Source organism: Notolepis coatsorum (genome assembly GCF_963971535.1).
Source record: "Notolepis coatsorum genome assembly, chromosome: 9".
Classification (NCBI taxonomy): Eukaryota; Metazoa; Chordata; class Actinopteri; order Aulopiformes; family Paralepididae; genus Notolepis; species Notolepis coatsorum.
Genome location: NC_140173.1, coordinates 7,527,439 through 7,553,022, shown reverse-complemented (window position 1 = coordinate 7,553,022; position 25,584 = coordinate 7,527,439). Strand labels below are relative to the sequence as shown.

The window sequence follows — 25,584 nt, the reverse complement described above, 5'->3', positions numbered from 1 at the left end:
CTGGTGTTGTGATCGTGGTATTCACTGACCTTTGGGAAGTATTTTGACATGTACATGTACCTTGGTCGTGTAGTGTATCTTGTAGACCAGGCCCATTGCAAGTTGCTGTACTCTGTCATCTACTCTAAGCCATCCTAGGTTGTCAAAGTGGGCAGGGGTGAGGTGGGTTCTAGGAGTAAGGTCAAGCAGTAGTCTGACCAGTTTGTTTTTGTCATATATGTTGTGTATGTCATAAATGTCACTATGAATTGAAAATGGGGGACCGGCCTGATGTAAACAAGACAAACGTCGTTCTCTGGTCTGCATCCCCTTAACAATTGTGTGTATTGAGCCGTACTGTATTGTACCCATTCTGCAATCTGTTAAATAAAGTTTTCATTCATTCATTCATTCATTCATTCATTCATTCATTCATTCATTCATTCATTCATTCACCACCCATCGACTTCCCTCCCGCTAACTCTGCCAATTGAGTCAGTATGACGGCCGGCCAAGCCGGAGGCAACGCTGAGAGCCGGATTCGATACCGGTGTCTCTTGCATTGGTGACAAGCGCAAAGCGCAATGACAAGCGCATTGGTGACAAGCCGGATTCGATACCGGTGTCTCTTGCATTGGTGACAAGCGCAAAGCGCAATGACAAGCGCATTGGTGACAAGCACCCCCCAGCCGCCTTGAATTTTTCTATTTTAGAAATGAGTGATTAGAAGCTGTTTTGGTCAAAGGTGAGAGAGCTCAGGTGAGAGGCAACAAATAGGGCTTTAATTCGACATAATATTGTATTAAAAAATATGCACACCCGAGCCGCTAGAGGTCGCCAAAGTGCCAGTGGGCCAATCGTCCTCAAGCGGGCCACATGTGGGTCGTTGCATGCTTGCTAAGATGTGTTTTCTTAAAGTAGCTATTTATTTGCATAGCCCGTTTCTGCTTCCCACACAACACAATCTCTACTCCTATTATATTCTACAGGGAGGATAAAACAAGGTGATGTGCATACACTGGGCTTGGGAAGCTGATGTCACATTTCTGGGGCAAGCTATAATTTGTAGATCACTCCCACTGACTGTGTGCGTTCACAGGCATCATTTGGTATTACATCGTTGGAAGGTGGTTTGGAAGTCTGTGAAAATCGGACATAGAAAATCTTGCGACTATCACGGGAGAAACCCCAATGTGTCTTTTCCCCATCCTTCCTCCGCGTTTGTATTAGCAATTTCTCAATGCAAGTTGTGGTGACCGGAGTCCGTGGCGAAGTGTAGCAACCGTCTTAACTTTCCGCGCCCTATCCACACACACAATCGTATGGAATATTGTGCTATGTTCTCAGACCTGGTAAATTTCATAGAGAAACAGGTGAAAATACTGTCTGACCCGCTTTTTGGAAACATCCAGGATGCTAAACAGACTTCAACTGTTAAAACCTCAACCATAATTAAACCAAGAGAAAGGTCAAGTCCAAGAAGCAGTTTTGCAACAACAGTAACACCCATGGAAACAGCAGTGGAGTCAAATGGAGTGGAAAGAAATGTATTCAGTTCTCACAATTCTTGTCTGTTCTGCAATAAAAGTGGTCACACATTGGAGCGGTGTCCACAGATGAAGAAGAAGATAGACTTCTTAAAGGAAAGGGGAGTCTGTTTTGGCTGTTTGAAAAGAGGACACTTAAGCAGAGACTGCAAAAGTCGTTTAACTTGTGGTACATGTAAACAAAAACATCCCGATATACTCCACATTGAACAAATGGAACAGGAATCAATAGGAAACAATGCTGTCGTCTCACCTCACACCTGTGGTCATATTGGGGCCGGTGATGAAACCTCCCTCTTCTCCATAGTACCAGTAGGCCTACAGGTAAAGAGCCACAAGGGGGGCACAGTATTGGAAATGTACTGTATGCATTCTTGGATCATGGAAGCACATCTACATTCTGCACTGAAAGCTTAATGAGAAGGCTAACCATTCCTGGACAGAAGAAGAGTAACAAGAAGAGGGTCTCGTGTATTATTGGGTTAGGACATTTACTGTACATAGAGGGGGTTGGGTTAGGACATTTACAGGGGCTAGTTTCGAATTGCAGTCTCCCGTATAGGTGCTCTTTGAGAGTGGTTTTGAAAGTGGGTAGTGATTCACATTCCTGTGGGTAGGGCGTTCCACATTGATGTGGCATAATTGCGAAACGTATTTAGTCCCTTGTTTGAGCCGAATCTGGGTATAACATGATTTATGGAGCTCCCTCTGGTGTTGTGGTCGTGGTATTCACTGACCTTTGGGAAGTATTTTTACATGTACATGGGTACTTTAGTCGTGTAGTGTATCTTGTAGACCAGGCCCATTGCAAGTTGCTGTACTCTGTCGTCTACTCTAAGCCATCCTAGGTTGTCAAAGTGGGAAGGGATGAGGTGGGTTCTTGGAGTAAGGTCAAGCAGTAGTCTGACCAGTTTGTTTTGTGATGTTTGTAATGATGAAGAGGACATCAAGCCCAAGAAGACAAAGAACCCACCTCACCCCTGCCCACTTTGACTACCTAGGATGGCTTAGAGTAGATGACAGAGTACAGCAACTTGCAATGGGCCTGGTCTACAAGATACACTATACGACTAAGGTACCCATGTACATGTCAAAATACTTCCCAAAGGTCAGTGAATACCACGACCACAACACCAGAGGAAGCTCAACAAATCATGTTAAACCCAGATTCGGCTCAAACAAGGGACTAAACACGTTTCGCAATTATGCCACAACAATGTGGAACACCCTACCCAAAGCTGGAATGTGAATCCCTACCCACATTCAAAACCGCTCTTAAAGAGCACCTACGGGAGGCTGCAATTCGAAACTGGCCACCGTAAATGTCCAAACCCCCCCACCCCCACCTAATAGACAGTCCCCTCCCCACCGTATGTATATATTTCTCTCCCCACCGTATGTATATTTCTCTCCCACCCACCCACCCCCTCCCAATGTACAGTCTCATCCCCATCATATGTATATACTCTCTGTCAGGATCTATGGGTAACAGTACTGTATATTTGCATATCATATATGTCACAAATGTAACAGTACAATATACCTGTATGTCATGTATGTCCCTATGCCATAAATGTCATGATGTCATATATGTTGTGTATGTCATAAATGTCACTATGAATTGAAAATGGGGGACCCTGATGTAAACAAGACAAACGTCTTTCTCTGGTCTGCATCCCCTTAACAATTGTGTGTATTGAGCCGTACTGTATTGTACCCATTCTGCAATCTGTTAAATACATTTTTCATTCATTCAACAAGAAAGGAGTAGTGGCGGACGGAAAAAAGAAAGCCGAGAAGGAGCCTGAGGAGAAGTGGAAATGCAACCACAAGTTCAGTTCAGTTCAGTTATTTTTAATTTCGGGCTTTGTACACATAAAAACGGTCATTCCATAAATCGCCAAAGTTTTACCAGCTGCTAATGCAGCATTGTCCAATTGTCCGAAAAGGGCTAGGGAGAAGCACTAGGCTTGTCGGGCCCTACCCCTGAAAACGTACGTTTAGTTTTTTTTAGTTTTTTCATTTACATACATACATAGTACATACATATAGTACACATTACAGTACACACATATAGTACACATTACAGTACACATTACAGTATAGTATACCTGCAGTATATAATAGTATATAGTACATAATAGTGTATACAGCACTTATATAATGTGATATGAGATATATAGTAGATGATATATACAATATAATATAGTACCATAATATAATAGTATACTGCAAATATAGTTCAATATAATATACAAATTAATTATAATATGATTATATAATGTAATATGATATAACGTACAATACAGTATCATACATATATATTTTTATTAATATGCAATTAAAGCTCTTCTTCCCTTCTGTACCTATAAAAAATAGATTTTTTTAGTCTAGATTTGAATTGATTTATGTTTTCACAATATTTTAGTTCATCCTCTAGAGTCTAGCCCATTCCACAGGGTGGCTCCGTAAGAGGAGATTATTTTCAGGTTGGTTTTAATCACAGGTTTTTTTGAAGTTCAATGGTCCTCTGAGGTTGTATCCCCCCTCTTTATCCAGAAATTAGCTTCTTACATTTACCGGTAATTGATTATTTCTTGCTTTGTACATAACTTGCAGAGTTTTAATGTTTACCATATCAATGAACTTCAAAATGTGTGATTGTAGTGTGTGTGTGTGTGTGGTCCCGATATCCTGCATTGTTTATTACTCTTATTGCTCTTTTTTGTAGGATAGTCAATGTATTTATGGTTGTTTTGTATGTGTTACCCCATACCTCTGTGCAGTAATGTAGGTAAGGCAAGATCATTGTACAATACAGAGTGTGCAATGAGTTGGGATTGAGTACATGTCTCACCTTACTAATAATTGAGATGCTCTTTGCCATCTTACCCCTCACATATTCTATATGGGGTTTCCAGCAGAGTTTATGGTCTAAAATCACTCCCAGGAATTTATTTTCATATACTCTTTCTATTCTATTATTATCTATTATCAACTGAATGTCTGTTTTTATCTGGCAGTTTCCAAACACCATACATTTTGTTTGATTTAGATTTAAAGATAATTTATTTATATCAAACCAGAGTTTGTATTTATTCATTTCTATTGTTAAGACCGTCATAAGCTGCTGGATGTCCTCCCCTGTACAGAACATGTTAGTATCATGAGCAAATAGTACACACTTCAATACATTTGACACCGAGCACAAATCATTAATATATAGATTAAACAGTTTGGGTCCCAGAACCGAGCCTTGAGGGACTCCACACATTATTTTCATACATCTAGATTTGCAAACTCCAAGTTGTACAATTTGTTCTCTGTTTTTTATGTAGCTTTCAAGCCAATCTGACACAACCCCTCTGAAGCCATATTTGACCATTTTCCTTATAAGGATTTTGTGATCTATTGTGTTAAAGGCCTTCTTTAAGTCCAATACTCCAACTGTGTACAACCTTGTATCTATGTTTGTTATTATTTCTTCAGTTAATTCAATCAATGCCATTGAGGGCGATCTGTTGGCTCTAAAACCGTATTGGTTCTCAGTTAGTAAGTTATTATTTTCTACAAAGTGATCCAACCTGTCCACAAATAATTTCTCCAGTACTTTTGAGAACTGTGAGAGCAAGGAAATTGGTCTGTAGTTTGTGAAGTGTTGTTTATTGCCTCCTTTGTAGACTCCTCTGACAAAAAAACACAGAGACAAGAAGAAGGAAAGGATGAAGCACAAAGATGGCGGCATGGACAAACGCAAGGACAAGAGAAAGGAGGAGAAGATGAAGTCCCTTGATGGTAAGATCAAGAGGGAAGAGAATGGCTTTGGCAGTTCTCCACATGTTAATGTGAAGTCTGAGCCTGATGAAGAGTTCTACCACTCTCCTAAACACCAGAAGTCTCTGAAGAGGGAACGCGATGATGAGGAAGACGTATACTTCAAACCTGACATCACAGTAAACGTCATTGTCAAAGGTCAATCAAACCAAACCAACTATCTAATCCACTACTTCTCATCATGAAGCTGAAGACTGCTGTAGCTTGGCTTCTTAAAGTGAAGACCACACTCCTGCAACTGACTAGAAGGAGAAAGGAGATTCAAACTGCCATGAGTAGTGTTGAAAATGATCCTGTCTGGCGGCTGGGTGGCGCAGCGGACAAGGCACTCGTCACCAACGCAAGAGACACTGGTATCGAATCCAGCTGTCGGCGTTGCTTCCGGCTCGATTGGCAGAGTCAGCGGGAGGGAAGCCGGTGGGTGGGTCTGGGTCGTTGTGGACAGCGACTCCTACAGTTCGGTCGGGGCACCTGCACAGCGAGGGAAGGATCTAAGAGAGGTAGTGTGACCTTCCACACGTTACACTCTCTCAGTGAGAGTCCGCGCTGCCAGGTGAAAAGAAGTGGTGGGCTGGGTACACATGTGTCGGAGGAAGCATGTGATAGTCTCCGCCCTCCCAGACCGACGGTAGGGGGTAGAGTGCGCAACGACCAGGAAGGGGATTGGGAATTGGCATAACGACTAACATTGGGAGGGGAGAAAAACGGAAAAAGAAGGGGGAAAAAGATAATAATAATAAAAAAAATATTATCCTGTAAAATTAAAGGAAAAGGTTGAAGAGATGCAAGTCTTTCAAGCGACACTTCGTGGACAGTGCTTATCTCCTGAAGATCTTTTCCAAGCAGAAAGTGCAGTCATCTCATTCAAACAAATGACAATTCCAAGAATGGAGCTGGCAGCGGCAGCCCTCGCTGTCAGAGTTGACACGATGCTGCGAAAGGACTTGCAGCTACCACTGGACAAATCCATTTGCTGGACGGATAGCACTACAGTGCTTAAGTACATAAACAATGAAACTAAACGTTTTCAAACATTTGTAGCAAACAGGATCTCTTTTGTAAGGGATGCTACTGACGTATCACAATGGAGATATGTGAGCACAAAGGAAAATCCTGCAGCATCAAGAGGGCTGACCGCAGACCGCTTCTTAAGCTGCAAAAGATGGATCAGAGGACCAGACCAATAACAAAGATAAGTGTAAAGAAGGGGCGTAAATTATGCCTACATGAACAGGCTTTCAACATGTACAACATGCCTACAGGAACAGGCTTTCAACATGTACAACATGCCTACAGGAACAGGCTTTCAACATGTACAATATGCCTACAGGAACAGGCTTTCAACATGTACAACATGCCTACAGGAACAGGCTTTCAACATGTACAACATGCCTACAGGAACAGGCTTTCAACATGTACAACAGGCCTACAGGAACAGGCTTTCAACATGTACAACAGGCCTACAGGAACAGGCTTTCAACATGTACAACATGCCTACAGGAACAGGCTTTCAACATGTACAACATGCCTACAGGAACAGGCTTTCAACATGTACAACATGCCTACAGGAACAGGCTTTCAACATGTACAACATGCCTACAGGAACAGGCTTTCAACATGTACAATATGCCTACAGGAACAGGCTTTCAACATGTACAACATGCCTACAGGAACAGGCTTTCAACATGTACAACATGCCTACAGGAACAGGCTTTTAGTACGTTTGAAAAAGATTGAATGCCTACACATTTTTCCTTTATGTATTTTCTTTTGAAATTGGCAATGAAATTGTAAAAAAAAAAAAAAAGAAAGCAAAAAGAAATGTGAAAATTGTAAATTTTTAATATGGCTCCTTGAGTATAGTTTTAGTAGTAATTGTGTCATTACACTTGATACAATTAGGGGCCGGTGTGGAGGAACCATTATGATGGTGGCATGTTATTATTATTATTAAACACCTACATTTCTAGATTATACACCTAGAATTGACAGCACTGGTTAAGTATTTAGGGGGTCACAGGTGCAGTAATTATTGAGGACACAGGTGAGGAGCACACCGTTCTTATCAGCAGCTCAGCAGCTCAGCAGCCAGAAGCAGACAGAGATATCAAATAAATACAGAATAACAGACAATCCCTACAGAACCCACACTGGCATTAATGGAATGTACAACTGCAACTTCAAGCAATAAATACACCTAAACCTGGAATCACGACTGGACATCCATCTGTGTTTGTTGCTGGGTCTACTGCATAGGATCACTCCCATACCCTACCTGTGAAGTAACGTGCAAGGTAAAACAGGACATTGGAACATGAAAATGTGCCGTTACGGGAGCAAAGCATGGGGAAAATAGTATAAAGAGACCTGAGAAAGGTATTAAACAAATTTCATCCTGGATGCTCGATATCTGGTGCAGTTTCAAAACCACCCTGCCTTGGGACAAACAGGAAATACACCTGGATTACCATCAAATAAATCCTAAGGTATGGGCGCCCCATGTAAGTGCGCTTGCACTATAATCGCAGCGTCCGGGGTTTGAATCCGACCTGGGGACCTATGCATGTCCTCCCCAAAAATCTTCTCCCAACTTTCCTCTGCCTGTCCTATCTGATAAAAAGCTGTAAAATGCCAAAAATAAATCCTCAGGTAAACACATAATATTATGTGACTAAACATCCTTTATATTTCACATCACGTCATTTGATATGGTGTTCAGTCCATTTCAACCCATTACATATGTTTGTTCTTTCTAATCTTTAATTGACAGTACTAATTGGTGTCTCAAAATATTACACAAACGAGTAAACAACATCATGTTTATCTTTAGTGCGGAAAGTCTCACAAAACGACACCATTACAGCAAAATAAATCTTTAAAGTGCAGCAATAAATGGTACGTTTTACATTCAGTACACCAAAAAAGCATAACACTAACATAATACATATATAATACATAACATTAATTTAGTCTTTCAGTTATTAGGCTATGAAACTGACGTCATACAGTCCACTTCACATCACTGACAAAACACATTCTGCACCATCAAACTCCAACGAACGACAGGGGGGTTAAGCCTACTGCACTACCCACGCTCCACCACAGGGGTATCTTCTAGTGCAGCGGTTCCCAAACTTTTTTGGCCGTGCACCCCCTGTCACCTCCCGACCTAGCTGACGCACCTCCCAATGGGTTTCTGTTAGAAAAAATTGTTGCTGGTCTCCGTGCACAGATTTGATTTTTTTATTTTATCTCTTCCCACGGCGACTATGGATAGGGAATTTCTTTATTTAATTCAAATGTTCACGACAACATGGATGCATGTACTCTGCCAGCATGTTTAATATCCATAATACTAAAGGTTTGACTAAGATTTTTATGAAATTTTATTGTAAAAAAATAATTATTATCATTTTCTTTACCACCATTAGCCTTTTCATGTCACGCACCACCTAGAGGGCGCTCGCGCACCACAGTTTGGGAACCACTGCTCTAGTGAGTCTAGGGGTTTGGAGTCGAGGCGATTCAGCCGAGTGGCCCGGTGGTGCGTGACACCTCCATGTGCATGGTAGACATGGGAACGTGCGGCGACACCTCTTCCGGCGGGGGGCAGCAGCGGCGGCAGAGCACCAGCGCCTCCCTCACCTCATGGCGGAAGTTGGAGTTGAGGAAGCCGTAGATGACCGGGTTGATGCAGGTGGAGGACATGGCCAGGAGATGGCAGAGGAAGAACAGCAGGTCGTGGTAGCAGACGGGCAGAGCCTCGTGCTTCCAGTCCGACACGACGTTGAAGACGGTGAGGGGGAACCAGCACAGGGCGAACGCCGTCACCAGGGTGAGCAGCATGAGGTTGATGCGGCGCCTGCGGGTGACCCGGTGGAACTCCAGGGTCCTGGCGTGGTCCAGCATGTCCTTGCGGCTGTGCAGGCGAACAAACACCCGGATGTAGCAGAGCAGGACGAGCAACAGGGGGCCGCAGTACTGGAACAGCAGGAGCCAGGTGGTGTAGGCCAACCTGTGTCGCCTGGACGGCCAATGCTCCAGACACGCCTCCAGGTGGGGAGAGGCGGGGCCGCGGGGAAACACGGGAAGGGGAGACGGAGCGGAGTATGTGTAGGAGAGAGGGTGTGTCAGAGACGAGTTAGAATGAGGCGGAATCTGGGGGCCGATGGGAAACTGGAGCAGCGCCTGAGGCAGGTCGGTGTAAGGGTCGTTTGTGAGCAGTTGAAAGACCAGGAAAGGCAGAGAGGTGAAGCAGGAGAGCAGCCAGATGAGAACAACGGCCACGTACGCCTGAGGAACGCTGGGTTTCCACCCAGAAGGGTTAATGATCAGCTGATGTCTCTCCAGGGCGATGAACACCATAGACAGGACGGACACGGTCACGGACACGCACTGGATGAAGGGCACCGCTCGACACAGCACCGACCCAAAGACCCAGTGGTCCATCAGCTTGTATGTGACGGTGAAGGGGAGGCAGAAAGCGCACACCAGGATGTCCGAGAGTGACAGGTTGCAGATGAAGATACTGGTGACGTTGGCTCTCTCTTTGCAACAGGCAATGATGGACATGAGACAGGCGTTGCCCACCAACCCCAGCACCATTGTGATGCAGTAACTCACCACTAAGCACACTGTCAAGGCAGGCGACATGTGACACGCCTCAGGATACCCCAGCATGGGGAGGTCAGAGCGGGCCCACGTCTCGTTCCCCCTCCAATTATCGCCCCGCACGGGCACATTCGTGGTTTGGCCCCCCAATCCCCCGGTGTTTAAAGGAGGGGATTGGCTGGAGCTTCCCCTCCAGGACATCTTAACGGGACTACGTCATCATCAGACCCCCAAGGATCAACCATCCCAGTGCCCTGAAGACATCTGAGAGAGAGAGGAGAGAGAGGGAGAGGGAGAGGAGAAAGAGTGGATGGTTCATTATTAATTTGCACACCAACTATCCCCTCTATATACTTGCTATATAACCCCTCTATATACTTGCTATATAACCCCTCTAAGAGGGGTTATATAGCTCTATATACTTGCTTGTACACCTGCATATAACCCATAGCTCTGTATGATAGTATGTACAATAATGCTGTATATACCATATATATATATATTTATTCTCACCGCATACATACCTATCCACACCTGTCTGTCTGTACTTACCTGTACATAGTCCTTTACTATATCTATATCTGTACTTATCCTACTCTTAATTACGCTGCTGGCCAGCATGACTACTACCATACTGTCCTTATAGCTGTATCACTGTACATATTATATTACAACACTGTACATACATCTGATTAGCACTATACTCTGTACCCAAACACTATATTTTGTACCCAGTTTAATTACCCTGTACATTGTATATTGCTGTTGCACTTTACTGTTACATTTGCACTCTGGTTGGATGCCAAATGTATTTTTGTTGTACTGTACTTGTGCTGTATAATGACAATACCTTTGAATCTAATCTAATCTAATCCCTATAGGACAACAGACTTTATTGCCTTGCACGTGTGTGCCGTCACAGAAGCACAAGGCTGTCACAGCAGGTTCCGGTATAATGTATTGAAGATTATTTAAATGATTTAAGCACAATCTCAGGAGGGTCATACAGAACCAAGCATTTCACTATAATGTACATGTACCTTATATGTGACAAGACAAAAAAAAACTTGAAACTTGAAAACAAAGGTCGTTAAGAATTTGCCATTCTGTTTTTTTTATCCTATTTAAAGCTTTAAATTTTTTGTGTAAATTCCAACATTTTATGAGAATTTGACCAAATGGAAGTTTCCATGTTGACCAAAGGTACCGCCAGCCAGACGCTCATGTTGACCAAATGGCCTAGTTGTACTGTGTCTGTTTTTGTTCTTTTGTGTGGTGTGGTTTGCACTTTTAGTAACACAACAGAGAACAGGTTGCGTAATGTGTAATCAACAACTGAGTCGGTATCTGCCAAGTGCCGAACAAAAGAACAGAAATGTACTGGTAATGCCAGTAATAGCCCACACCCACACTCAATGCTTCGCTGTGTGTCATAATCACGACTCTCTCACTCTGTGTGCGGTGATCTTTTTTTACTTTTCTTTTTAACACCTCTTATTTTGGAGATCGAGGTGATAATGTGACAGTGAAATAAAAAAATATTTTGTCAACAAAAATATTTCGTCAACTAAAATATACATCACACCCCGAGCCTGTCCCTGCCTATCCCCCTTCGTGACTGTGACGCACGACGCCAACAAGGTTTGGCCGAGTGAATCCACAGTCCCTGGCTCCCCCATAGGAAACCACCCTATTTTAACTCTGAAGAACTGGTCCGACGCAAAACGTTCATTATACTAGTATCGCAGAGAAATTTCAAAGGTACTCACAGTTGCACGAGGGTCTTGGACAGAGAAACGCAATGGTTTGAAAGCTCGGCGCGTTGCTAATAAACATTTTAAATATTTTTTATGCGCGTGTAAACAGCGAAGAACGTATGGCTGCTCTCCCCCGAACGGCACAATGAGGAGTAGGGTATTATCTGCAGAGCCGCGCTGCCGTCTCGGTGATGTTTACACGTTTATAAAAATGATTTAAAATGTTTATTAGCAACACCGAGCTTTCAAACCATTGCGTTTCTCTGTCCAAGACCCTTGTGCAACTGTGAGTACCTTTGAAATTTCTCTGCGATACTTGTATAACGAACGTTTCGCAACAAATACTGCGGCATGGTCATGCTGGACCTACAAAAGGCCTTCGACACTGTCAATCACTCCATTCTGATTGACAAGCTAAAAGCAATTGGTTTTGATAGTCTATCAGCAAGCTGGATGCAATCCTACCTGGAGGGGAGAGAACAGATGGTGGAGGTAAACGGTACTCTATCCCCCCCCCTCCCAGTGAGCTGTGGTGTTCCACAAGGAAGCATACTAGGACCGCTACTGTTCCTAATTTATGCAAATGACATGTCGTCAGCTTGTGACTGCAACTTGTTCCTGTTCGCGGACAACTCAGCCCTGCTGGTCTCTGACAAGAACAAGTTACAGGTTGAAAAAGCCCTCAGCTCGGAACTAGGCAAAATCTGCACCTGGCTCGCTGATAACAAACTATCATTACACATGGGCAAAACAGAGTCCATTCTCTTCGGTTCAAATAACAAACTCAGCAAGACCGATGGCTTCTCAGTTACAGTGGGTGACAATATTGTCACAAGGAAAGATAAAATTACATACCTGGGTTCCATCCTAGAGGCAAATCTTTCCTGTGACAAAATGACATCCAATGTAATCAAAAAAGTCAACCAAAGAACTAGATTCTTGTACCGGATCTCCTCTCTGGTAAACAAGAATACCCTGAAGACTCTGGCAGGAACATTCATTCAAGGGTACTACAACTATGCATGCACCTCATGGTACCAAAGTACATCAAAGGCGCACCTCAAAACAAACTGGTCAGACTACTGCTTGACCTTACTCCAAGAACCCACCTCACCCCTGCCCACTTTGACAACTTAGGATGGCTTAGAGTAGACGACAGAGTACAGCAACTTGCAATGGGCCTGGTCTACAAGATACACTACACCACAAAGGTACCCATGTACATGTCAAAATACTTCCCAAAGGTCAGTGAATACCACGACCACAACACCAGAGGGAGCTCCACAAATCATGTTAAACCCAGATTCGGCTCAAACAAGGGACTAAACACGTTTCGCAATTATGCCACATCAATGTGGAATGCCCTACCCACAGCTGTAAAGGAATGTGAATCACTACCCACCTTCAAAACCACTCTCAAAGAGCACCTATACGGCAGACTGCAATTCGAAACTGGCCCCCGTAAATGTCCAAACCCCACCCCCTCCAATGTACATTTCCCCCCCCCCCCCCCACCCAACCACCTCCAATGTACAGTTACCCCCCCCCCCCACCTACCCAACCTCCTCCAATGTACAGTTTCTTCCCCCTCAAATGTATATACTCTCTTTTTAGACTGTTTTTGTACTCATAAACAGTACTGCAATCCATCCAGAATAGTGCTGCTAGGATCCTGATGAGGGTGCGCAAACATGACCACATCACCCCCATCCTCAGATCACTACACTGGCTCCCCATGGAACACAGGATCGAGTACAAGGTCTCCCTCCTCACTCACCAGTGTGTACACGGTGGTGCCCCTGCCTACCTCAAGGAACTCCTCACCGCCCAGTCCTCCTCACGCTCCCTCCGCTCCGCCACAGCCTACCTCCTCAAAGCCCCCAGGACTAAGCTGCACACCATGGGCGATCGAGCCTTCTGCTCGGCCGCAGCCAGACTGTGGAATGCTCTCCTCAACCACCTGAGAGAACCACAAACTGTTGATACTTTTAAACGTGGACTCAAGACCTACCTTTTTAGAAAGGCCTTTTTTAGTTTTTGTTGTTCTGCTATGTGTTCTTCTTTTTTTTTATATATCTATTTTTATTTTATTCTTTTAACTCTGTAGCACTCTGAGATTCTCAGGAATGTAGGGTGCGTTACATATTAAATGTATTATTATTATTATTATTATTATTATTATTATTATTATTATTATTATTATTATTATTATTACTGTATATTTGTAAATCTGGTAATAAATAAATAAATGTCTAGATGTAACAGTACTGTCTACCTGTATGTCATGTATGTCATATGTTATGATGAATTGAAAATGGGGGACCCTGATGTAAACAAGACGAAAGTCTTTCTCTGGTCTGTATCCACAAAGCAACCCAGATTCGGCACAAACAAGGGACAAACAACACATTTCGCAATTATGCCACAACAATGTGGAATGCCCTACCCACAGCCGTAAAAAAGATGTGAATCCCTACCCACATTCAAAACCGCTCTTAAAGAGCACCTACGGGAAGCTGCAATTCCAAACTGGCCACCATAAATGTCCAACCCCCCCCCCCCCTCCTAATAGACAGTCTCCTCCCCACCGTATGTATATATTTTCTCCCACCCACCCACCCCCTCCTAATGTACAGTCTCCTCCCCATCATATGTATATATTCTCAGTTGGGATCTATGGGTAACAGTATATGTCACAAATGTAACAGTACTATATACCTGTATGTCATGTATGTCCCTATGCCATAAATGTCATGATGTCATGTATGTTGTGTCATAAATGTCACTATGAATTGAAAATGGGGGACCCTGATGTAAACAAGACAAACGTTTTTCTCTGGTCTGCATCCCCTTAACAATTGTGTGTATTGAGCCGTACTGTATTGTACCCATTCTGCAATCTGTTAATTAAAGTTTTCATTAATTCATTCACTCGGCCAAACCTTGTTGGCGTGCACAGGGGCGTAGCTGGGGGGGGGTAGCTTAGGATGATTCCAAGGGCCCAGCACTGGGGGGGGCCCCAAAAAAAAAAAAAAAAAAAAATTTTACTAGACATCACTCAGGTGTATTATTGATGCTCTCATTGATACTATGTTTGTTTCTGAAGTGTGTGTGTGTGTGTGTGTGTGTGTGTGTGTGTGTGTGTGTGTATGTGTGTGTGTGAGATATATAGAGAGAGAGGGGGGGGCTTTGGTAGACTATTGCATTGGTCCATTCATTGAAGATGAACGCAATGCGACATCCTTTACTAGGCTCACCCACCAACAGTGCAGGTGCTGAACTGCTGATCCGAATGTATAGGTAAAAACCATATTATGCGTTTTCATCAATAAAAAAATGGCACAAAAAAATTCCGCTCACGCGCTCGCATTCACTGGGGGCCTACAAATACATTCTTTCAGGGGGCCCAGAATCTGGAGCTACACCCCTGGGCGTGCATCACAGTCACGAAAGGGGTTACTCCCTGCCGTCTGCAGGTGGCTAATCTTGAGTTTCTGACCCCCCCAGTAACAGTAAGCTCCCCATCCAGCTGAGGGCACCACAGAGCCTGGACTATTTTAAAGCAGGCCTGAACCCCTATCTGTTTCAAAAGGCCTTTGATTGTTATCTTTTTTTTTAAATATATATATATATATATTATTTTTTTCTTGTGCTGTTGTCTTTAATTTTCTGTTTATACTATGTTTTTAACTATGTTCTATTTTTATTTTATTTTTATTCTGTATTTTATTTTTTATTAATAATTATTTAATTTTTTAACTGTTTTAACCCTGTAGCACTTTGGGATCCTAGTGAACGAAAAGTGCAATACTAATACAATTAATTATTATTATTATTATTACCTGTATGCCTGATATGTGGTGAGAAATTTGCGAACAACAAAAAATTTACTTTTTATTTTATACATTTTCCACAAATAAGGGAAGGACTCAAATATACCTGCATAGTTCAAGGTTTTATTTCAAAGTAGGTCTACAGATGCCAGTGTTCTTTCTTCTCTTCTGTGTTTTATTTCAAAGTAGGTCTACACATGGTAGTCTTTTTTCAAAGTGGACTACTTTTTATTTAATAAATGTTCCACAAATAAGGGAAGGACTCAAATATACCTGCATAGTTCTGCGTTTTATTTCAAAGGCAGTGTTTTTTCTCCTCTTCATAATAGTTTGAGGTTTTCCTTTGTTATAACAGGTAAAAACAGCAATACAATTATTTTTGTTGTTTTTTAATTTCATAAATACAAGTATAAAGTATAATAAATCGCAAATTACTTTGGGTATGCAATCGTCAGGCGTTTTATGCTAAATGTGGGGTATGCTTGGGGATAACTATAAAACGTTATACACTGTGTTATCTTCATTTTAAGGGTAAATAGGTTTTGCGGCTCCAGATGAATTTTATTTTGTGGGAGGGGGAAAAATTGCTCTTTTGATAGTAAAGGTTGCTGACCCCAAAGCAACTGACATTGACATTAATTAATCATGATCCCAATCTTAGTCAACTCTACCGGAACTCTTTGCCTCCACATTTTAGGATCTTTCTTTTCTGAAGTTTAAAAGAGCACTGAAATCACGTGTAAATAAACAAAAGAAAAAAGCTGTGCCTCACTGGGGTAAACATGAATAATCTAATTTCATATAGCTTTAAATCCCATCCATTTTTGGGGGTAATGTTAGCTGATATTTATTGCTCAATATTTCAAAGATAAATATATGCTAATATGCTAATATGTTGTTCAGTAATAATATACCATTGTGCCTTCTCATGACATTGCTTATTAACTCGTATCCAGTTTACAGCATGTGATTATGTATCTAAACATATAATCGCCTCTCTGTCAATCCCTATCCAGCAGTAATAGAGATATATTCCACTGCAGTTGCCGACGGACGGTGAAACATCTTGACAATTACGGGGACAATGAGGACACATTGACCTCACGTGAAATGAATGAATGAATGACTAGTGTCCCTCTGTGTCCCTCTGCTCTCCTCTTTTCACACATCCTCTTTTCACACATCCTCGTATTCCTCCTCACTTCTAGATCAAAATTGGTTCATATAATAATGGAAGTACAGTCACGATCGCCCCCTTACTGAATAAATGACCACCGAGACTAGAAAAGGACACAATGTGTGAGTGTGTCACAAGAGAAGACCATTTCTGTCTATTCTTTGTAGTGTGTTTTTGTGAAAGGACGGCTTCGCCTTTTTTGTGAACATCGTCTGGCATGATGGGATCTGTCGACCAGTTACACAACCTTGTACAGTGGGCCACCGTTTCCTCATACGAAGACACGCATGATTAGACTGTGTGCTTGATATTTTGGAAAAGGACATGTGTTGTGGTCTCTGGAGGCTAAAACACCCCCATTGGATTGGATTGGAGTCTGGTGAGAGGATGCAGCAGTGCTAAATTGATCATTAGATTAGATTAGATTCAAATGTATTGTCATGATACAGCACAAGTAGTACAACGAAAAGAAGTTTGGTATCCAACCAGAGTGCAAATGTAACGTGCAATAGTAATATACAATAGAATAGAATAGAATAGATCTTTATTTGTCATTGTTGGTACAACGAAATTTGTTAGGAACATCACCACTGGCATACAACATAAGATATAACATGTGCAAAATAATAATGTCAATAATAATAGTAATATAGTAATAAAGTAATAAAGTATCAATGTCCCAATGTCCCAATATATAACATACCATCATTGTCCCAAGTGCATTTAGTGCTTGTGCAAATAAATTAATAAATATAAATATTTCAGTCCAGTGAGTTGATGGAAGGAGGGGGGGGGGGGGGGGGGGGGCGTTGACTTGCAAAGGATGAAGTATTGTATAGTGCAGCAATGCAAGTCCGGTTCACAGTTATTGTTGTAATGTGGGAGTGGGAGTTATGTCACCGGGGGTGGGATGCGGGGGGGGGGCAAGTTGATGTTCGTCGTTGTACAGGTGATCAGATGTATGTACAGAGTTGTAATATTAATATGTACAGTGATACAGGTATAAAGACAGTATGGTCGTAGTCATAGTGGCCAGTAGTGTAACTAGTAAGAGTAGGTAAGTGATATGTACAGATATTGATATAGTATCTACAGATATGTAAAAGGATTATGTGCAGGTATGTAAAGACAGATGTATGTAAGGATAGATATACGGTATATACAGCATTATTTTACATGCTATCATACAGAGTTATATGGGTTATATGCAGGTGTATAAGTAGGTATATAGAAGGATTCAATACTGAAGCGATCAGTGGAAATATGGCCTACACTAGTTAATATCATGCAAGACAATATTTAAACAATCCCATCCTTTAGTAGTGGAATAGGCAGGCAAAACAGAGGAAAGAAACAATAATACCTTCATAATCTCAAGGCAGTATCTATTGAATAGAATGTCACCATGGAGACTTGAAACAAAATGTACAAGTGCATCTGAAAAGGAGTGTAATTCAGATGGGGACTGGGGATTCAGGGACAGAGAGAAATACTTCACCCGTCAATTATCCTCGGTGTGAGTGAGTACAGTACATTCAGGGTCCTCCTCTAAATTACAGCTGAATAACAAAGGTCACCAAATTCTTGTGACCCCATCTTCACCTTTGTATTTCATGAGTATATGTAGGCATACATGTCTATTATTCTCCAGTAAGTGTGTGTGTGTGTGTGCATACACGTGCATGTGTCTATGTGTGTGTGTGTGTGTGTGTGTGTGTGTATTTATGGCTTGACCCAAGGAGTAAAGACAATCCCCAAGTGTTGGGAATGCAATCAGTGGGAACAAGAGAACAGAATCAGTGGGAACACAGTCAATCAGTGAGATAAGCCACTACTAGTGCGGGCATGTTCTGAGAGGATCCAGCGGGGAGATGTTCAAGAATGTGGTGATGGGGAAGGTGGATGGAAAGAGAGGAAGTGGAAGACCAAGAAGAGGCTGGGTGAACGACGTCTGTGATTGGAGTGGAGTGAGAGGCGGAGTCACAGAGTTGGAGAGAAGAAGTGGGGACAGAATGGGTTGGAGAGTGATTGGCAACCTTCGGAACGAAGAAGCCACCTAATGATGATGAGAGGATCAAATAAAAACAGTCCTCATACTTGTCATCAGGTGTTGGAATGGAATAAAATATATATTTTAAAGAATCTATATTTATCAAATAAAAATACATTTAAAAAAAGGTGTGTGAGAGAATGACGGCGTCTGCAACTGCATTAGCCATAACAGGAGACAACACAAAACTCTTTATTTACTGGGGGTTTAAGAGACCATGGACATGCATCGTTCCCAGTAAAGTATATCTACATTACTGATACTAATGCTGAAATTGAAATATTCTCTCCCCGCAATTCAAAGTACTCCAAAGCATCATAGTAAGAATGGTCTTGTATCTATTAGGGCTGCGCTCTTTTAGGTGATTAGTCGATTAATTGGTTGGTTAGGTCTTTGTCAACCAACATGATTAGTTGTTTATGTTATTTCCTTAAAGGGGCACTGACCGAAGAACAACACAGATTTATTTTTGCACAAGGACCGCCCTGCAATTTTCAAATTTGCAGAGGGAAGCAGTAAGATAGTAGCAAGATAGATGACATTTTTGGAAATACACTGCTACCTGTCATACGATAGACAATTTGCCAATGGTAGTGAGGGCTCTAAAACTGTAGTTTACTAAACTACTAGCTACTTCACAGTGAAACTACTCTAAAACTGTAGTTTACTAAACTGCTAGCTAATTCACAATGAAACTACTCTAAAACTAGTTTACTAAACTGCTAGCTACTTCACAATGAAACTACTCTAAAACTGTAGTTTACTAAACTGCTAGCTACTTCACAGTGAAAAGTAGCTCAATTAAATGTTAACTACTCTCAAAAAGATTTAGTTTGTCAAACTAAAACTAATTTGAATAGGTAGTTCAACTACATCCAAACCATATGGCAGACAATTATCACAATCTGAGTCTGGAATCTCATAGTTATACGGAGCAATGGTTATACAAAGTGTATGTGTGTGTTTGATTTAATGACTAGGGCAGGCAAAACACAAGGATGTGTTTTAAGGAGGGAACAGTGAGTTAACAGTTAATGAGGCGGAATCAGGAATATGCTACATTTCTAGGGAAATGTGTAGTTTGTAATCAACTTTACCTAAACTATATGACCCAAAGTAGTTAACTACTGAAAAGGCTACTGATATTTGAATGTATAGGGATTAACCTGAAGCACTTTAGGGACTTAAAACACATATAACCTGGCAGTGAAAAGAAAACATTACATTGACACAAAATTAATTAACTGAAACCAACTTGAAAAAAATGTAAACTGATTTTTCCTGTGACAAAGAACATGATGGAGGAGGTACAATAGTCCAAAAAAGGCACTCACCTGTGTTGTTGTACTGCTGAGCCACGACAACTAAGAGTGGATCTACTGCAGTGACAGAGAATGTCAGAATGAGTGGCATACTACAATAAGCAGCACCAGTTGTTATAAGAGAGTATGTGAGAAATGAGAACATGAAGGCAGAATCAGAACATGTTCATTGGGTTTTCAGATCCCCCGAGTTGCTGTCAACCACCAACCATGAGCTCTACTGCCACCCTGTGGCCAAATCGACAAACTGCACCCTGAAAATCAAGTCAAGTGTTCCTTTAATTATCCCCTTGGGGGAAATCAAGTGTGTGTGGGGTCGGGAGGGGCAGGTTACAGGTAGGTGGTTAGTAATAATAAGAGAGCATAGAACAAAGTGTAATGATACAAAGTAGTAATGATAACAGTAGTAGTAGTAGTGTGAGGGCAGGATTGGGGTCTCAAACTCAATTTACCTGGGGGCCGCTGGAGGTAGAGTCTGGGTGAGGCTGGGCCGCATCAAATATTCCACAAAAAAAGGGTTTCAAGTATTCAAAAAAAAAGTACAACTGATCCAATCTTCTCAATCTTTAGCAATAACATTTCAGAACATGAACAGTTCTTCAGAACATGAACGGTTCTTCAGGCTTCTCAGTGGTGTCAGTGGACTCATCCACAGCTATGGAAATGCACTGTGCATTTTTTTTTATTCCATCACAAAGCTGTTTAATAAAATCACCAGCCAGTATTTCAGTTATTCTGGTTGCTGTGCGATCTGAGGGGGCTTTGCTTTTGTTTGCCTTCAAACATGGTCTCCATCACTTCAGGCATACATTATTTTCAAATAGCTACCGTTTCTTGGCATATAGTCGTCACATAATTGGTTTGGTGCTGGGACCAGGGGAGTAGCTGGGGGGGGGGGGGGGGGGGGGGGGGGGGGTTAGGATGATTCCAAGGGCCCAGCACTGGGGGGGGGGGGGGGGCCCAGAGAACACTATTATTATCTTTTTATTAATATGGTTTTATTATTATCCTAAAGTAAGTTAATGTAGATGACAAAGTATAATTGCCTGTATTATAAAAAAAATAGGTAAAAACCATATTATGCGTTTTCATCAATAAATAAATGCCCCACATTTTTTTATAGATTGGGGCCCCACATTTTTTAATAGATTGGGGGCCCACAAATTAATTCTTTCATCGGGCCCAGAATCGCTGGGACTCGGGATGCCTATTGTTTAATAACAGCGCAGCAGTGCTGCTTTTGCTTCCGCGTTTTCCCTGATGGCTGCGCCATGCCCCGCGGCAGGCGCGGCAACCGCAGAGCGGAGCGGCAGAGCGAGCGGAGCGGCAGAGCGCGAGCGGAATTATGTCATGTCCGCCATGATTTTCATTCGGCGCTTCAGCTCACCTGGCAGAGCAGCGGTCCTGTGGTCCTGCGGTCCGTTGTTGACGAGTTCGAATCCCATCAAGCAGTGCAGCCGGACATGCAGAGCACTGCTCGCAGTCAGAGGCGGCTTGTTCAAGATGGATTTCGGTTTGCCTCGACTAGTAGACGAGAGTAGCCGAGTGAAGCCGGGGAGGAGTTAAGAGGGCGGACACTTCCTGCACGAGAGTTCGAGACCGTTCTGCTCGCCCAGGCGTAATGACACGACAACACGTCGCACGCATGTTCTTTGTTGCTGACGAGTTCGATGCCGTTGAAGTCCGACAACTCTTGGAGGACCATGGACACGATGTGTATGATGATGTACATGAAGGACGTCGTCCGTGGAGGTAATCCATCATTATGAATTGAAAATGGGGAACCCCGATGTAAACAAGACGAAAGTCTTTCTCTGGTCTGCATCCCCTCAACAATTGTGTGTATTGAGCCGTACTGTATTGTACCCATCCTGCAATCAATAAGGTTTTCATTCATTCATTCATCTGCTGTAGCAGTACAAGTGTTATTTCAGTGATTTTGCAATTGAATAAAAGCGTTTAATCTAGTGTTGTGGTTGTACAAAGCATTTCCAGTAATAGGTAGATTCTACATCATGTAATACCACACCCCTCTTAAGAAATGGGGGCCAATCTTGCTCCACTTGATCAAGTGTAATGCATATTAACTCCTACACATTTGCCCCCCTCCTAATATTGTTTTCCCTATCGACAAGTACAATCACGACACATTTCCTAAATGCACTTCACAGATCAATCAAATGGTGCATGCCATATACTTGTAAATACATTTCCAACAAGGTCCAAGCAAGGCTACTTAAAATGTCGCCAGTACATTGTTGCCATTTGTATTAGCCTACACTGAGATAGTAGTAGTTAAAGTAAACATTATGCTGAAGTTGCCTTCTGTTCCAGATCGGTTCCCAAGATCAACTATTTCGTCGAAGAGGTGGTCCCACGTTATACCCCTTCAGACTTCAGAAGTCACTTCAGACTCTCCCGTGGGCACGTGGAGGTATGTATACAATCAGCAGACATTCTATGTTGGCTATTACAGTATTAAAGCCCATGCTGCTACACCATTGAATGGAAATCACTCCCCTTTGCTCTTTCCTCAACCATTCAGGAGCTGATGACTGCCATTGGCCCTGTGTACAACAACACACTGCACACAAAGTTGCCACTGAATCGCAGTGTGCTTGCATGTCTGTGGACTCTGTCGAATCAAGAGTCCTATAGGGGTGTTGCAGATCGGTTCAACACCACAAAATCCACAGTGTGCAAACACCTGCACGACTTCTGTGCACTAGTGAATGCACACATGTCCCATCACATTTCCTGGCCCACAGGGGAAGCGCTACATTCCTCAGAGCTAGGATTCAGGGCAGCAGGATTCCCCAACACGGTCTGTGCCGTGGATGGCTGCCACATCCCCATGGTGAGGCCACACTGCGAGAACCCAGTGGTGTACCTGAATAGGAAAGGGTTCTATTCAGTCATACTCACTGGGTACTGTGACAGCCATCGGCGGTTCTGTCACGTTAGTGTGGGCGACCCTGGTAGCTGGCACGATGCGAGAGCATTTCGGGTGTCGGAGGTTGGCCGGCTGCTAGAAGCAGATCCCCAGTCCCTGGTGCCGGAGGGGATGCACATCATTGGGGACTCTGCGTACCCACTAATGCCCCAGCTCATGAAGCCCTACAGGGACAATGGGCATTTGACTGCTAGGCAGAGGCGGTATAACAAGAGGTTGAATACTGCTCGTGTGGTGATCGAGCATTCCTTCGGCATCCTCAAGAACAAGTTCAGGAGGCTTAGATGCTTGCATATGAGGGATACAGGACACATCAGCGCAGCAGTCTTTGCCTGTTGCATCCTGCACAATATATGCATAGAGCCCACTGACCAAGTTGAAGAGGATGTTGAGGTAGAAGCTGATCACGAGCCACCAGCAGTAGACCAGGACAGAGGTGCAAATCATCGTAGGGATCTAATCTGTCTCAGTTTGTAAACATCACCTCTGCCAATGACACACACTTGATTGTTCATTTAGCCCCCCCACCCTCCCCCTTTCTTTTTAGCCCCCCACCCTCCCCTTTTCTTTTTAGCCCCCCACCCTCCCCTTTTTTGTGAGCTGGTGGGCCATATCCCACAGGGTGATGTGATGCACATATTGAGTATTTGTCAACAGGCATGGATTACATGCATTGACTCTGTACAGTGTATTTCATCATCAAGACTCCTGCTGTGCCTCCGTGTGGCAGCTCATGGAAACTGGGAGATTTAAAAGCCAGGCTAAACCAGCAGGGGATCTCGGAGCATCAGTGGTCCCCAGAGGTACTGAGTCACGTCAAGGCGATGAATATGGCCAACCAACCACTGCCCCATTTGTTGTGAGACAACATTGTTAGTGCTAGAAACCTTGAATACATTCTGTTTAGAATTCCCTGGCTAGCAGGGAATAAAAGAAATGCTTTGACACAGACACTACAACTATAACGGTTTGTACTGAACCCAATATGCAGACATTTGATACAATCTGCTTTTTCAGATAGCAAGCCAGAGGTATGGGAAACCATTTAAAAGCAAATAAATGACTCATTCAAATGTTTGTGTTAATAACACCTTTATTGTGTTCCTCCATTGATGTAATTTGCAGCTACAACCCCACGAGCGCTCACTCCATGCCCCCCAGTGGCCATTCCACCTTCAGCCAACACTCCATGCCCCCCAGTGGCCATTCCACCTTCAGCCAACACTCCATGCCCCCCGGTGGCCATTCCACCTTCAGCCAACACTCCATGCCCCCCGGTGGCCATTCCACCTTCAGCCAACACTCCATGCCCTCTAGTAGCCAGGCCACCTTCAGTGCTCACCCAGTACCCTCCAGTGGCCCTGCAGGGGAAGGACAAGAGAGAGAGAGAGAGAGAGAGAGAGCACATCCAGGCAGGAACTGTGACAACCAAAACATTGCAAAAAAAGAAAATGGAACTCAAAAGTGGCATGCATGCATGAAATGTTAGTTATCTGGTGACTGTGATTGAAAAAAGAAACTCAAAAGTGGCATGCATGGATGAAATGTTAGTTATCTGGTGACTGTGATTGAAAAAAGAAACTCAAAAGTGGCATGCATGGATGAAATGTTAGTTATCTGGTGACTGTGATTGAAAAAAGAAACTCAAAAGTGGCATGTATGCATGAAGTGTTAGTTACCTGGTGACTGTGGTGCCCGTGACAACAAGAGTGTTATAAGTGTCCTCTGCTGGCTGACCATTTCCTGGAGTGTATTAGTGAGTTGGGTGACACCGTGGTTGAGACTAGTTAAAAGTGTGTTATTGGTTTGGGCGAGAAGTAAGTGTTGTGTCTCAAATGCTCTCCTCCTTCTCTCCTTTGTCCTTCTCCGTCGGTCCTGATCGGGCATCGCCATGGACTCCAACGCCACCGTCCGCCTCTCCGCATGAGAATCGTACGTCTCAGCGAAACGCGGACGATTGATGCGCAGGACTTCCCTCCGACTTGCCGATCTGGGCAGGGCCGTGGTTCTGGGCAGGGCCGTGGAGGGACCAGGCTGCTCCTCGGGGACCTCTGGAGCACCAGGACTGGGCTGCTCCTCGGGGACCTCTGGAGCACCAGGACCGGGCTGCTCCTCGGGGACCTCTGGAGCACCAGGACCGGGCTGCTCCTCGGGGACCTCTGGAGCACCAGGACCAGGCTGCTCCTCGGGGACCTCTGGAGCACCAGGACCGGGCTGCTCCTCGGGGACCTCTGGAGCACCAGGACCAGGCTGCTCCTCAGGGAAGCTGGGGAGTTGCTCAGAGGATGTGGCACTGGCACTCGAACCCCTCCTCATGTGGAATAGAGGGCTTGACACGATGGTGCCTGGTGGTGCCTTCCCGACCCCACAGGACCCAAATAAGTCATCCATTATCTGTTGAAGAGCACAGTTGTTAAGAAAAAGCTCCAACTGGAAAAGAAGCTACAACTGGAAATGCATTAACAAACTGCACATACTGTATAGTATTCCCAGGTTATGCTCCCCCCTCCTGTAGAGTGAC

At 43.4% G+C, this 25,584-nt stretch overlaps 2 protein-coding genes across 2 annotated transcripts; one reads left to right on the top strand and one right to left on the bottom strand.

The window, feature by feature from the left end:
• Positions 1–8,885: 8,885 nt before the first annotated feature.
• Positions 8,886–10,172, bottom strand: LOC311234133 (neuropeptide Y receptor type 4-like; the record flags this gene model as incomplete). The annotated part of the gene is made up of 1 exon (XM_084321249.1): positions 8,886–10,172. One exon carries the CDS (start codon positions 10,170–10,172, stop codon positions 8,886–8,888), a length of 1,287 nt encoding a protein of 428 aa, XP_084177375.1.
• An 11,559-nt stretch (positions 10,173–21,731) lies between these two features.
• On the top strand, positions 21,732–23,926 carry LOC311234132 (uncharacterized protein; the record flags this gene model as incomplete). Its single annotated transcript, XM_084321248.1, has 4 exons — positions 21,732–21,862; positions 22,445–22,544; positions 22,656–23,499; positions 23,751–23,926. The coding sequence occupies 4 exons, from the start codon at positions 21,732–21,734 to the stop codon at positions 23,924–23,926; spliced, it is 1,251 nt and encodes a 416-aa protein (XP_084177374.1).
• Positions 23,927–25,584: the final 1,658 nt, after the last annotated feature.